This window comes from Pteropus alecto, unplaced genomic scaffold (genome assembly GCF_000325575.1).
Source record: "Pteropus alecto unplaced genomic scaffold, ASM32557v1 scaffold146, whole genome shotgun sequence".
In the NCBI taxonomy this organism is placed as follows: Eukaryota; Metazoa; Chordata; class Mammalia; order Chiroptera; family Pteropodidae; genus Pteropus; species Pteropus alecto.
The window spans coordinates 31,610,000-31,623,751 of NW_006442107.1; the positions used below are offsets into that span (position 1 = coordinate 31,610,000).

At 36.6% G+C, this 13,752-nt stretch overlaps 1 protein-coding gene across 1 annotated transcript in view; it reads left to right on the forward strand.

The window, feature by feature from the left end:
• PTPRM (protein tyrosine phosphatase, receptor type M) overlaps positions 1-13,752 on the forward strand; it is a 705,638-nt gene that overhangs the window by 312,113 nt on the left and 379,773 nt on the right. Inside the window, exons 6-7 of the mRNA XM_006920073.3 lie at positions 3,392-3,566; positions 8,224-8,517. Of these exons, the coding sequence (XP_006920135.2) occupies positions 3,392-3,566; positions 8,224-8,517 (469 nt within the window). The remainder of the gene's footprint in view (positions 1-3,391; positions 3,567-8,223; positions 8,518-13,752) is intronic.

Sequence of the window (13,752 nt, forward strand, 5' to 3'; positions counted from 1 at the left end):
CGCATTGCCCTTTTGCCTAAAATCTTTCCTTTCCTGAAATCAAGATAAACTATAGTCCTCCACATGTCACATTCCTTGGTATGATCTACACTGTGCTTATCCTTCTAGACTCATCACCTGCCATTCCTAGAAGCACTTCTGTTCTAGCCATGTTGAATAACTTATACTTCCCCCATAGTTCCATGCTCTTGGCTCTTGACTCTTACAGCATTCTTCTTCCTCACTGGGCTCCATTTCTCCTCCTTCACTGCCTGAGAAATTTAAGTGGCCTCAAGTGGCTTTTCTACAAAGCCGACCCTCACACCCGTCTCCCATGAGGTCCACTTTTACTGGGTTTACTGTGTTAGACAGTTCATTGCTCTGTCCTACAATATTGCCTTACTTGTCTGTTTTTCTAACCAGACTGTAAATTCAGTTAGGTACCAGATTGTTCTTTTAACTCCATGCTCCCCGTATAGTGATAGAGTGCCTTCCTCATAAAAGATTTTCACTAAGTGTTGATTGAACAAATGCTTGGATATATGTACATGTGAATAATTTAATACAAAATGACATAGATTTGAGCAAGATTTATGATTTGATATGGATGCTAAGCTAAAATTATTACTAGTTAGCTCTTGGTATCTTCTTCCCATGTACTGTTTCTCTTGAAGAAGCTGCATCTAACTTTCTGTGTGATTAAGGATAAATCTGTGGCACGAAGATAATAAATATGAAGTAATAATCCTGTCAACATATGTATAAATTCAAAAAAAGAGGTCTTCTTAAACTTGAGTGTCCCCAGGACAGCCTTGAGTAGTTGTGAGAAATCTGTAAGTACACATTGTAATAGACTTTTGAATAAACATTCTTTTGAGACAGGCTTCTTCTATAAGGACAAATATTACAGGATTACTATAGAAGTATCTTATAAGATTCATGCCACAAGTAAGTAAATAAGTAGATAGCCCTTTTTGTTGTTGTTATTAATAAACAAAACAAATACTTACAGATATGAAATCTTCTTTTCTTTAGGGCTTAAATTTTTCTCCCTCAAAACTGGAGATTAGATTTATTTTTTCAGTTTGAAAAAAGGCAAACCTAATTTTAGAGAGCAGTAAGTCTAAGGCTGCTCCTACTGGTAGAATTTGATTATTTATTTGGGAGCAAAGATGGGAGACTGAATATATGTAATACAGAGAGGAATAGTATAATTAATAATGCTTTATTGATTTTGTTTTGTTTTATTTTTTAATTTCCTGGTGCCCTCTTCAGACCAAATTTAGGGGATTTAATTAAAAAAAACACATCAGGCATATAAGGCATATATGTAACTTTTTCATTTATGACTTTTTAAACTATTAACAAGACTGTTTTGATAAATAACACTAAAGATGATGCTGGTGGAACTCCTCTTCCCTACTCCTGATGTTTCCTTCCCTGTGGCAGGAACTATGTTAATTCATCACTCCTGATGCCTTTTTTCTGCCCAAGCAGGAGCTGCCTGGGAAGGAAGCTCTGAGAATGTACAGCCCAAACCCTTCTTTAGGAGCTAACTTTCTGTATGAACCCTGTTCCTCCATCCTGTGAGTTTTAAAGCAGCTCCCAAAATACAGGAGGTCTTGTGGTTTTCTAGTGTGGCCTGTGGCTGTATTGGTGAGTCTGTTTAATTTTGTGCTTCAGTATTAGCAAGTCCATTGTTACGGCACCTCAACAATATTCTGCAGTATCAGCTTCATAAGTAAAAAGGTGGTATTTTGACATTCTCCTTGAACTCATGTGTGGTGCCAGACATTATGCCAGTGTCCTTACATTCATCTTTAAATTCTCAAACAGCCCTGAAAATGAGTTGTATCATTTTCTCATTACAGGTGAATAAGGGGAGGCTCTAGGAAGGTAAATCATGTTGACATTAGGTTTGGAATCCTAGTTAGTCTGACTCCCAAACTCATGTTTATTAGGACATATCATTAAAGGAAATATGACAGGTAAAAGTTTTTAAGGACTTTGCATAATGTAAATCACCAAGTAATGCAGATGAGTTTTATTATTTTGTAGCCTATTATTTTCATACCTATAAATACAAACATTGTGATATAGCTGCAAGTCCCTGAATGCACAGGTACTTGCCTACCTCCTCAGTTCCACTGGCTGTCTTAATTGCATCCAAAGCCTCCAGCTCTTTCTAACCATCCTGAGCTTTCTGTACTAGAATGCCTCTCTCCCACCCTTCCCCTTTAGCTGGTTAGCTACTACTTACTGTTGAGATCTCTGTTCCAATGTCATTTCCTCCAACTGGCCTCCCATGGCTACCACATCTAAAGTTGGTCCACGTTGTGATTTCTGCCAGCTACCCGATGTGTCCCTTCACCACTCAGGCCATTATTCGTCATTATGTATTCAAACCTATACTTCCCACTAACGGAAGCCTCATGAGCACATCAGTCGCTTTCCTTTTTTTCATTGTGAGCCAGTGTCTTAATGCAGAGATAGCACGGCGTTGGCAATGGACATAGGGCTTGGCATCATGCATCAGCTGTAAGGTCTTTGCTCACTACTTTCTACTTAATACTTGCAAATGACATATTTAAAAGCCTCTTTCCTGATAATTGTGAAAAAAAAAAAAACTTATGGAACTAAATCTATAAACTTCTTTTAGGCTTTAAACTATAGGAAGTATAAAATGGGTTTCCAACTGTGCATAATTAAAGACTTACTTAATGTATCAGGAAAAGTATAAGACAAAGCTGCCCCAGGGGTGGAACCTGCTTTCTGTGATCCTGGGACTATAGGACGTAACGTAGAGAGAGACTGCTCATATTGCATTTCAGTATCAAGTAATATCAAGCATCTGCATCTGCCTGGCTTTTGTACATTTAGGAGGAACATCATAAAGCTTGGACTAGTTCTTCAGACCTGCTCAGCAGGGAATCCACTAATAACTACTTATGTTTTTAATGTGATTCTTGATAAATTGTTTATTTGTTCACATATAAAATGAGGTCAATAATAGGGTAGTGTGTGAGTTAATTTTGTCTCCTAGTCAAGCATGAAAACAAGGATAAAGTGTTATGAAAAGACCAAATGTTGATAGTTTGGGAGCAAAATAGAGAATTTTTCCATAAATTTTTTCTCTTCTCCTGTTGAGCTAATTTAACATAATAAATATCTGGGTCAAAAACAAGATTTTTCGGCACGCGATTTTGCGTCCCTCAATCTTGAAAGTGTTGATCACAGCAGAATTTCAGTTTCCTGGCCAGCTGTTCTCCTGGAACACCTGCCTATGGATAATAAACAATTGAACCAAGGTCTGCATGGAAATAACGTCAATGATATACCGTCAGGTGTCTTACTGTTTTGATATGACAGCTGATATTGTTTCTTTTTGTCCCCACTACTCTCATTTACATAGGGCATTGATGTACGAGATGCTCCTCTGAAGGAAACAAAGGTGACTAATTCCCGGCGATTCATAGCTTCATTTAATGTCGTGAATACAACAAAACGAGATGCTGGAAAGTACCGCTGCATGATTCGCACAGAAGGAGGTGTTGGAATATCAAACTATGCAGAATTGGTAGTTAAAGGTATTTAATGTGTTTTTATACCCCAAAATAGTCTATTAAGATAGACTCGTTACATAGTTGTGAGTTCATTATTTATTTAAAGTTTAAACTTATCCTTGTATGTTTCTGAACAGTAGTTTGATGACAGGCTATATTGATGGATTGCATTTTAAGTACAGATTTTGTATGTGAGCAGTATTTTGGAAAAATGTATTTTATTTATATTGGTTTAGTTGCATACAAAGCAACAAATGTTGTCTTGGCAAGTTCTCCTTCCAACTCTGTATGTAGAGATTACAACCTATAAATTATTTTAAGGAATGGAAATTTTTTTCACTGATAGAAAATCACTTAAAATGCAAATACGCACCAGCCAGGGTGTTTATGATAGCTGGGTGGTTAATAAAATGAAGCGATGTCAGTATAAAAATGGTCAGGCGTATCACACAAGCCACGTTGATAATTCTGAGTTAACATTTATAATGCTGTGGTTGGGTTCTTTTACTATATTTTGTGTGACTGAAAAATTGAGCCATTATATTTAGGAAGGTTGAGGATGAGGGAAAAAAAGAGAGAGGAAATAAGTTTTCTTTACCTGGTTTAATGCTTTTTCATAGGATTAAACTGCTAAGGCAATTCTTGGTCCCAGACAGAATAATTTGGACTTTTAGATGTACCAGGAAGCCTTTTTTAGACAACTTGTGGCAGGCCATTGCTGTTTTGTCCTAGGAGAACAGAATGATGCCTGCTTTTTACATTGTTTTCCCTGCATTTGTTAAATATGGAACATAAAATTGATCTCTTTCGGATGAACATTATTCCTTTTGTCAGCTAATTTCTCTTTGCAGACAGTTTTAAAGACTGCAGAGTTCAAACTCCAGAACTAGCTATGCGGGCGTGGACCAGTAGCTTAGCCTATCTGTGCCTCTGTTACTTCATGTATAAAATAGACCTAATAATAAACCTACCCTATAGTTCTATCAGAAAGATCAAACTCAAAAAACATATGAACAGCACTTAGAACAGTGTACATAGAAAGCGGCCAACGCCTGTTCGAGCTGTGATGGGGAGCAGGAGGAAGACAGGCTGATTCGTACTCCCTGCTCCACTACATTAGCAGTCTTCATTTGGGAATGCATGTCAGTACTGCCTTTCTAAATTTTAAAAAATATAAATGCCTGTCCACCTAGTCTCCCCTCCTCCACCACACCCACATTGACTCAGAATCTTTGGGCATATAGTCTGTTATAATATCTATAGGTGATTTGGGCATACACTTCTATTGTGGAATCACTGCTACCAGTATTAGTCACACCTGGCTTATGAGAGAAATGTTTATCGATGAGCCTTCCTCAAGCAATATTAATATGCAGCAGTGATATTTTGTGTTAAAAAGTGCACATCGAAATACCTGCTTGAATAATATATTTTGCCATATCAGATTCTTATGAATTTTGGTTTCTAGTGAATCTTTAACTAGCCTGTCTGGTTAGTATTTGAGTTTAGGCTTAATATCTACAAGGAAACCGAAACTCATCATAGTTACTAATACTTGACCCTGCTGAAACTCTCTGAGAGGTGCGGAGTCTCACTGTAGAAAAACGAACGCAGTATAACAGCCTTGGCGTTCTCATGGCTGAGTTCTTTATGTATCATTATTATTATTTAATTTTCACCTTATTTAGTTCCCTATGATTGTTGTTTCTTTTCTGACTTATGGTGCTACATTAACTTCACTGTGACCAGCCAGTACCTGTGTTCTTAAGGCATCGTGCTTCATGATATGTACGATGCAAATCAGGTCGCTCCTCTAAAAATTGCTACTGTGGAAAAGTTCATTTGTTGAGAGTTATAAGTGAAGTAGAAATTTCTAGTCCGGCAGAACAAACATAAACACAAAGAATGAATAGGTTCTTATTCACATTTATGCAGCACACTTTCCTGTCTTATGATAGAATAGAGGTACCATGGCTCATTGTGACAAAAATGTCCAGGTACCTCTTTCCATCTCTGCACACTGCCAAAGCTGGTGACAATTGGCTTGCAGTCAGGACTCAAATTTTAAACTTGACTTTTCCTCTATTTATAATTTTATAGCCATATTTTGCATATATTTAGTTTTTTTAAATGAGATAACATTCTACTAGTTTAATAAAGTATTACCTTGATGCGATTACTTTAAAATATACAATGACATTGTTAGGCCATCTGTATATAATTTAATACTTTTTATATGCATATAATATTTGGAATGCTAGTTTTTTTTAATGAGAAAAACTAAAGTTTATAGAGTTTATAACTTTCTTAAGGTCACACACCGATTTGGTGCCAGCTGCGCAGAAGCAGCCCAAGTCATGTTTTAACTATTACTCTTATTCGTGTCTACCACTGCTTTTGGTAATTAACAACATAAAAATATTTCATATAATATCTAAAATATATATATGTATGCATCTATATCAATATCATATTTAATTATATGACATATATTAGGCATCCACATATGCATATCAACATCGTATATGTATATGTACCTATATGTATATAAATTATTTCATCACTGGTTTAATTCAAAATTACTTTTATCATGTCCTTTCACTTTCACTTGAACTAAATATTTAAAATTGCTTTTTGTCATCTAGTATGGATTGAGTCTCTCCCTTCTTCTCTCCCTTTCTTCTTTCCTTTTTTCTTTCTTTCCTTCCCTTTGCTAAAATTTATTCAAAATTTAAATATTAACTTATTTTTGTACTGATGCTTTTAGCAACCCACAATTCCTTTTGAATGTCTGTCAGTTATTTCCAGTTCTAGTTGAATCTCTCATTCGATTTAAAATATATCTTACTTTTCTTAATAGGATAGGGATAGAGAAAATATTCTCAGGACTAACAAGCATTAAAGATATGTCTATTTTCGAATACGAGTAATAATATCTTAAATGACTGGTGTGCTCACTAATCTTTGTGGCCTTGCCTCTATATTGTATTTTGAATGGCAGTTCAGCAACCCTTGCTACCATTTGCAACTTCAAAGTAAATAACTGCTCTTTCAGCCTGGTTACGTAAATGTCTTAGGATGTACTTACCATAAAAGGCCCATTTTGTATCTTGGTTCAAGGAATCACCTAATGAAATATATTGATGTTAAATCATTATGAGTTGAGTAAGAACTATTTTAAAAAATGAAAAGCTAGCACAAAGTTGTAGTTTATAAACAATAGGAACAATATTTTAGTAAGTCACACTAAATTCGTGGTCCCCCAAATAAAATTCATCCTTTAGTGTCTTACTTTGACTCAGTCTAATGAGATTCCCCAGCTATTTTAGAATGTCAGTATGATTTATCACACCTTGAATACAAGAAAGAACAAAGACACCCCATCCCAACACAGGGAACTGATGTTGCTGGTGTTTGAGTTGGTCTAGGGATCACCTGATATCATCTCAGGGGCCAAGTTCAAATGGTACTAGCTACCCTGAGGTCCCATTCAGCAAGAAACGTGACCGTGATCAATTGGCTGTGTCTGTCGTGGAGCAGACAGAAGTTGCAGCACACAAACCAGCACATGTCAGCTAATAATAGAACATAGCAGGCTTTATTTTCCATGCATTCATATGAGCTAAATGAGGAGTTAAAAACACCCCCAAAAAGTACAAACCACCTGCGGAAACATGCTGAAAAAAAATCACTGGATCTTAACTTTTTCTCAGGTGGAGGTTCATTAAGATAGAAATATGTTATTTTATACAATTATCTTCTTTCTAAATATCACATGTGGTGCCACTCACAGTAACATTGGCATATGGAATGCCTTCATTTGCTGCCTGGAGAGCCATTCAACTAGCACCTCAATAATATACTGGCAGTGCTGTTTAAAACAAGATTGTCTATCTCTTCCTTCTCAGACAATGATCTGGAAAAAGAGTTGGTCTCAGATTTTAAACAATGAGAGACTTTCTTGGGTTGTAAAGAGTGTTTGCTATTGATTGCTTAGAGTTTTATCAAGCTAGGCGTAGCTTGTGCTTTGCTTCAGAGCTTTTCTTTCTATTTGCTGCTTTAATAAGACTCGTTACTGGAAATTCCCTGAACAGCAGCGGTGGTGGACTTTATTATCCAGACTGCTCACTTCTCCTGAAGCTAAAAGAGTCCATCGCGAGAGTTTCTTAGGAAATGAGTCCTCTGGATATGCATTTATGATGAGATAAACTATAATTTTGGCCACGTTTTTTTAATGATGATATTTTTGGCATATAAATAGAAAGAAACTGAATTTAATGATATAGATAACTAGCACTTTTGATGATTTCAAAGACATTCTCAATAAGGAGGTTGACAAAAGAGTGCCTTCTAGAGTCTAAATACTATGACTTACTAATTGTAGTGAAAAAAAATCCTTCGCTGCCTGAGTAACTGAGAAGAATGGGTGCTGTCCTCAAACGAATTGGGAATATACCTACGTTGAGCAAGCTTAGGTTTTAAGGATGGTTTATGTTACAGAGTTGAACATTGTGAAAACCTTTATCGGTATGCTTTTCCCTAAAACCTAAACGAAACTGTTCTCATCAGTTAATTCCTGAAATGTTAATGTCATCTGTATTTTAATAACTGATGTGCATTTAGCTTTTCTAAGACTGAAGACCAGAGTGTCTGAAAGATGGCTCTTGTGTTTGCCTTTCAGAGCCACCTGTTCCCATTGCTCCACCTCAGCTGGCTTCTGTGGGGGCAACTTACCTGTGGATACAACTCAATGCCAACTCCATCAACGGGGACGGACCTATTGTCGCCCGAGAGGTGGAATACTGCACAGCCAGTGGGAGCTGGAATGACCGGCAGCCAGTGGATTCCACAAGTTATAAGATTGGGCACCTCGACCCAGATACAGAGTATGAGATCAGTGTGCTCCTCACCAGGCCAGGGGAGGGTGGCACTGGATCTCCTGGGCCAGCGCTCCGAACAAGAACAAAGTGTGCTGGTGAGTGTGGGAAACCTGGAACTATTTGTCATTGTATTTCTGGGTGTTGACCTGCAGCATTGGTGTTTGTCAGGTGGCTAACAGCTTCCCCAGCCCTGTTCACATCCTGTACAAGAACAAAAAATTTGTTTCACCTGTGGACAATGCCCACTAGCCCGTGGACTTTGGGACCTCACGACTTGGTATCTCTTGGCGTCTCTCCTCCACCACCTTTTCTTTTCTATTCTTTATTTGCACCTTCCTGTGAGTATCACATAGTTCAGAAGCCGTCTGCTTTAATGATTTCTGCTCATAGGTCAGATCCTCTCACCCTGGTCCCTTTGTGTTCACTATTAATGTGCTCGTAGCCTGGAGGAGCTTTGGAATAATGGATTCCATCTTAGCGATAACTGTAAAGCTGTGTTTTTACTGATGGATATTTAATGGTGGGGCTGCTTGCCAATGACATAGGGCCCATTTGTAAAATAAGCAAGGGTGATTTGTGGGCTGCATGCAGTCTTTAATTTTAGATTAGAAAGTTCTAATTGATTGTGCCGAACCTGCTCTGCAGCTTAAATAAAAGTAGGGTTGAGAAATGTTGAGTCTTGTAAAAACCAAAACCCTAAGATGATTCACATTAGAGGTTATAGTGTTGTTGTTGTTTCTGTATGGCTACTCTCTGGTCGGATGTGGAGAGAAATAATATAGAGATAATGAAATGTTCTTTCATCATTTAAATGAAGAATTCCTATATTGAATTGTGGCTTAAGGTGAAGAGATTTCGTAAATGTTTATGGAGTTAATGGATTCTGCAGATAGCATTATTTAAGAAGATACCTATCAATATGTTTCATTCTTTTAAGTTTTAAAAGTATTCAGAGTACAGTCTGACCCTGGCTGGTAAGAGAAATGATTAAACCTTAACAGTTGTAGATTTTTCATTTTTCCTTCATAATTTAGAGTATACTGTTTCCACAAGTTCAAAACTCATAGAAGTATTCTGTGTTTTTTTTTTTTTTTTTAAGTGTTCATTGGAAAAGGGAACAGGTGCCTTTTTCTCCTGGGGACACGTGATGGGCCTGTTTCAGTCGGCCCTGTGTCTGTTTCCCAGATCCACACCTGCATGTTCATATCACCTTCAGAGCAGAGACTCTGGAATAAGAACTGCTGTTTGGACTGGTGTTCCCACAGCCCTGATTGGTGGTTCCAAGGGGAAAAGAGTTTGATAATTCTTTTTCTTCCTCACTTCTGTAAACCATGTCATTTCCTTTCTCTCTTTAGTTGAATAAATTTCCCTTTCTTTTTTGGGAAATAATTTCTTATATTATCATCTATTGCAATGCAAACAATAGCTGTGGAGAACACTGTACATATCATTTTTCAATATAGGGATTGCTTTCAAATCTGTAATTATTTTATAACTGCCTTGTGACGTCTCCAGAGCAGACACTGTAATTCCTGAATAGAAGCCTACATGATCTCTGTCCTTCTCTGAGCATGCTCTGTAAGCAATACATTTAGTATTACTTCACTTCTGTGTTATTTTGAGGAATCCTGTTTGGAGCGTGCCAATATAGGTCTCCCTCTCTCTCCAAAAGAAGGTTAGAATTCCATTGTCTAGACTGGAAAAAGGATACGATCTATTTCATTGTAGTCACTAACAACCCCACCTACTTTATGTTTTTAGTTCTGTTCTTTTTTTTTACATATTTTGTCATTTCTCTTGGTTTGCTGCCTGTACATTTCAGTTATTAACACAATTGCTATATACATTTCCCATGTATTTCTGTTTTCAGGAAGCCTCTTTGTTACTACTGAATGAAGTATAAATATATAACTCTCAAAAGACAATGCACCTTTTATGAAACTTGACAGTTCTTTTTAAAGAATTAGAATGAATTTTGAATTGATATTTGCATGTAACACTACGTCTTAAAAATGTTAAGCCTCACTTAAGCAAGGAAGACTAATAATAAAGTACTCTTTTCCTCTTACCCTTTGCAACCTGTGGCTGACACTATTCCTGGCATGTCATGCACTGGCATTGAATCTTTTTGAAACCACTCTGGTTGAACAAGTCAGTCTTAGGAAATAGATGTTTGTTAGGTGAGAGAAAAAAGCCAGAAATAAGAGGGAGAGACTTGGTAGGTGGATGAGGAAAGCGAAGTCAAATGAGACTTTTTACTGTACGAAGAAATAAAGTTTCACTCTTTCTTGACCTGAGGCTTTTGAGAAAATCTAAAGATAAGACTGGTGACTGGTGGTAATCAGTGGGACACTGTGGAAAGCAGACTGGGTTACAAGGAAGAAGACAGCTACTGCAAACTACAGACTGAAAAATTTGATAGTGGTCCCAGACGATTACTCAGGTAGTTTGTGAACACTTAGGGATCATAAAGAGCAAATCATGGGTCTCATACCTGGGAGGGACTCTAAGCATTCTGCAAAGAAGATGGAAAATGGCATGAGGAAGGCTTGACCAGTGATGAATCTATTAGGGTGATATGTAGTAGGAATAATTATACATTCATCCGATATGGTTTAAAAAGCCTAGAGTACTAGTATGAAATTAGAGTAATAAAATTTAGCAGCAGCATATGTAAAAAGAGATTGAGGACTTGGCTTAAATGTATATAAATCCACAATATGATCCATATTGTATTACTCTGTAATGCTATTGCCTCACGTCCCCCTTCAAATTTAATATATTCTTAGGTTGCATTAAGAAAGCAAAATGCCCATGTGGAAGGAGGTCTTATTCCACCAGTGCTACTTAGCCTCCCTATAACTATCACATTTATCTCTGGTCCTTCATTTTAAGAGAGAGAGAGAGAGCACAAAATAGATTGTGCTCCAGGGATAGCACCCAGGATAGGAAAGGTTCTGGAACCTCGCTCAACTAGTGAGGAATGATGGAAAGAACAGAGAAAGGTGATAGAGAAGAACACAGTGTCTGTGCACATTTGTCAAGAGCTGAATCATGAATAGTGAGTTTCCAATGGCTTATCCATTCCAGCAGAACCTGATTGTAGAAGGTGATTTCTATACTCAGAAGAGGATTGAGCTGGTTGACTTGGATGATCTTCTCAACATGAAGATTCTATGATTTATGTGTTCTCTTTTTAATGAGATGATCCATCATATGTTTCTACACTGAAAGTGTTTGAGTTTTACTTTTATGTTATACTTGTCCAAATACTCCCTAATCGTGCTTATCAAGGCTTGTTTTGTAGGCCCGTGGAGGTCTGTGATGATGTTTACAAAAATCTCAGCTAAAAGAGCATAAAATAAGGAATTTTTAATACTGCTAAATAGATTAAAAGTTAAAGAATTACTCTTATTCTGAGATGTCCCGCCCGATTTTTGTGCTGAAATATCCCTTTTATGAAATGATAATGCCAGAGAGTGATAGAGCCAGAGTACTAGAGCCAGATTCCTAGAGCAGGCTCCAGGACCAGGCTGCCCAGATTGAGTTCTTGCTCTGCCCAGGGCTGTACATGTAACCTGGGAAAACTGTACCATCTCTGGACCTCTGTCACCTTATTATTAAAACAGAAGTGAAAATAACAATATGTGTCTCGTTGCGTGGCCAAGAAACCTTAATGGGGTCAATAAAAGCTAACTGTCATTTAAAAACATTTCAATCAAAAGAATTAGATGTTGGCAACCTGATTTCATTGGCTTAGATGTTTTAGCAATATTATTTGTCTGGTAAATTGAACATCTAAAGACCACTGTTTTATAATATGGGCTCAGAGAATTCTCTATAATTGAGCATTGCATTCATGACAGACATCATTCTCTCATTTCTTTTATTAAATCTGTTTCTTTTGGACAAGCTCTCTTTTCATTTCTGTGCTGCACCAATGAGACTTGTCCTGTCATATTTTGGTGGCACCCATGAAAATGTATTTTGCTTCTTGCATTAAAATGGCAAGATCACTATTTATTGTCCTTCTCTTTGCAATGGAATTGATTTTTCATGTGTGGCATATAGATGCAATCTCATTATCTGCTCAAATTTCTTTCAAGAATTGTATTGTAGGATGCTTCCAGAGTTCTTGTTTCTTATGCTTCTGAAAATTATTTTAAACATATACATAAGCTGTCCATATATGACCTTGATCAAATCACTTAGCTTCTCTGGTTCTACCTCCTCATCTCTAAATAAAGGCAGTGATACTTGCTCTGTCTGTATCAGAGGCGTTTTTGAAGACCAGATTAAATATTATCTCTAAAGGTATTTTACAAATGATAAAAATGCTCTGCCTATATGGGATTTTTTTTTAACAGTGATAGTCAGGAGCTAGTTTCAAGATTTAAACACATACCAATTATTTTCTAACTTTGCAGTTCAGCTGTAGTTGGGTAACCTCAGAGAGCTGAAATTACTTGAGTATCCAGTTAAGCAAAATACAATTTAGTTTATGTTTTCTATTATATCTTATATTCTTATAATTATGTGCAGCCTGTATATCACAAGCCATTAAGTGGTAGTTACTTGAAAGAGAGAAATGGATGATGCTGTTAGATTAATTTTCACAGTGGACTTTTTATGTGTTTTATTTTGAGATATTGCTTTTTATGTATCCTAGTTATTGTTTAACTGTGGTTAAGTGGCTTTCTAATAACTGGCCCCAGGAGTTAAAGAAGAATGATGGTAAACTTAATGACTTAACATTAAGATTGGTGAGAGGGGAAAAAAAAAAAAGCTGAACTGAAATGTGTTCTTTAGAATTAATATAACTAAAAATATTTGAAAAAAGAATGATTGCACCTTTTAAAAAATTTATTCATAAACTATTTCTTGAGCACCTGTATTTGCAAGGTACTGTCACAAGCCCTGAGGGCATAACAAGATCCTGTGTTCAGAACTGATACATTGGAGGGAGGAAATATACAGGCAATAAACAAATATGAATACATACATATGTAATATGATGACTGCATGAAGAAAAATAGAGAGAATAAACAGGCAGGAGATTTTTTTATAAGATTTTTTAAAAAATTTTTAATTGTGGTAAAATAACATAACAAAATTTGCCATCTTAACTATTTCTAAGTGCACGGTTTAATACTGTTAAGTACATTCAACCAATCTCTAGAACTTTTTTATCTTGCAAAACTGAAACTTCGTACCCATACAAACTCCCTGTATTCCCTTCCCCAGGCTCTGTCAACCACCACTCTACTTTCTATCTCAATGAATTTAACTACTCTAGATACCACATATAAGTGGAGTCATACAAAATCTGT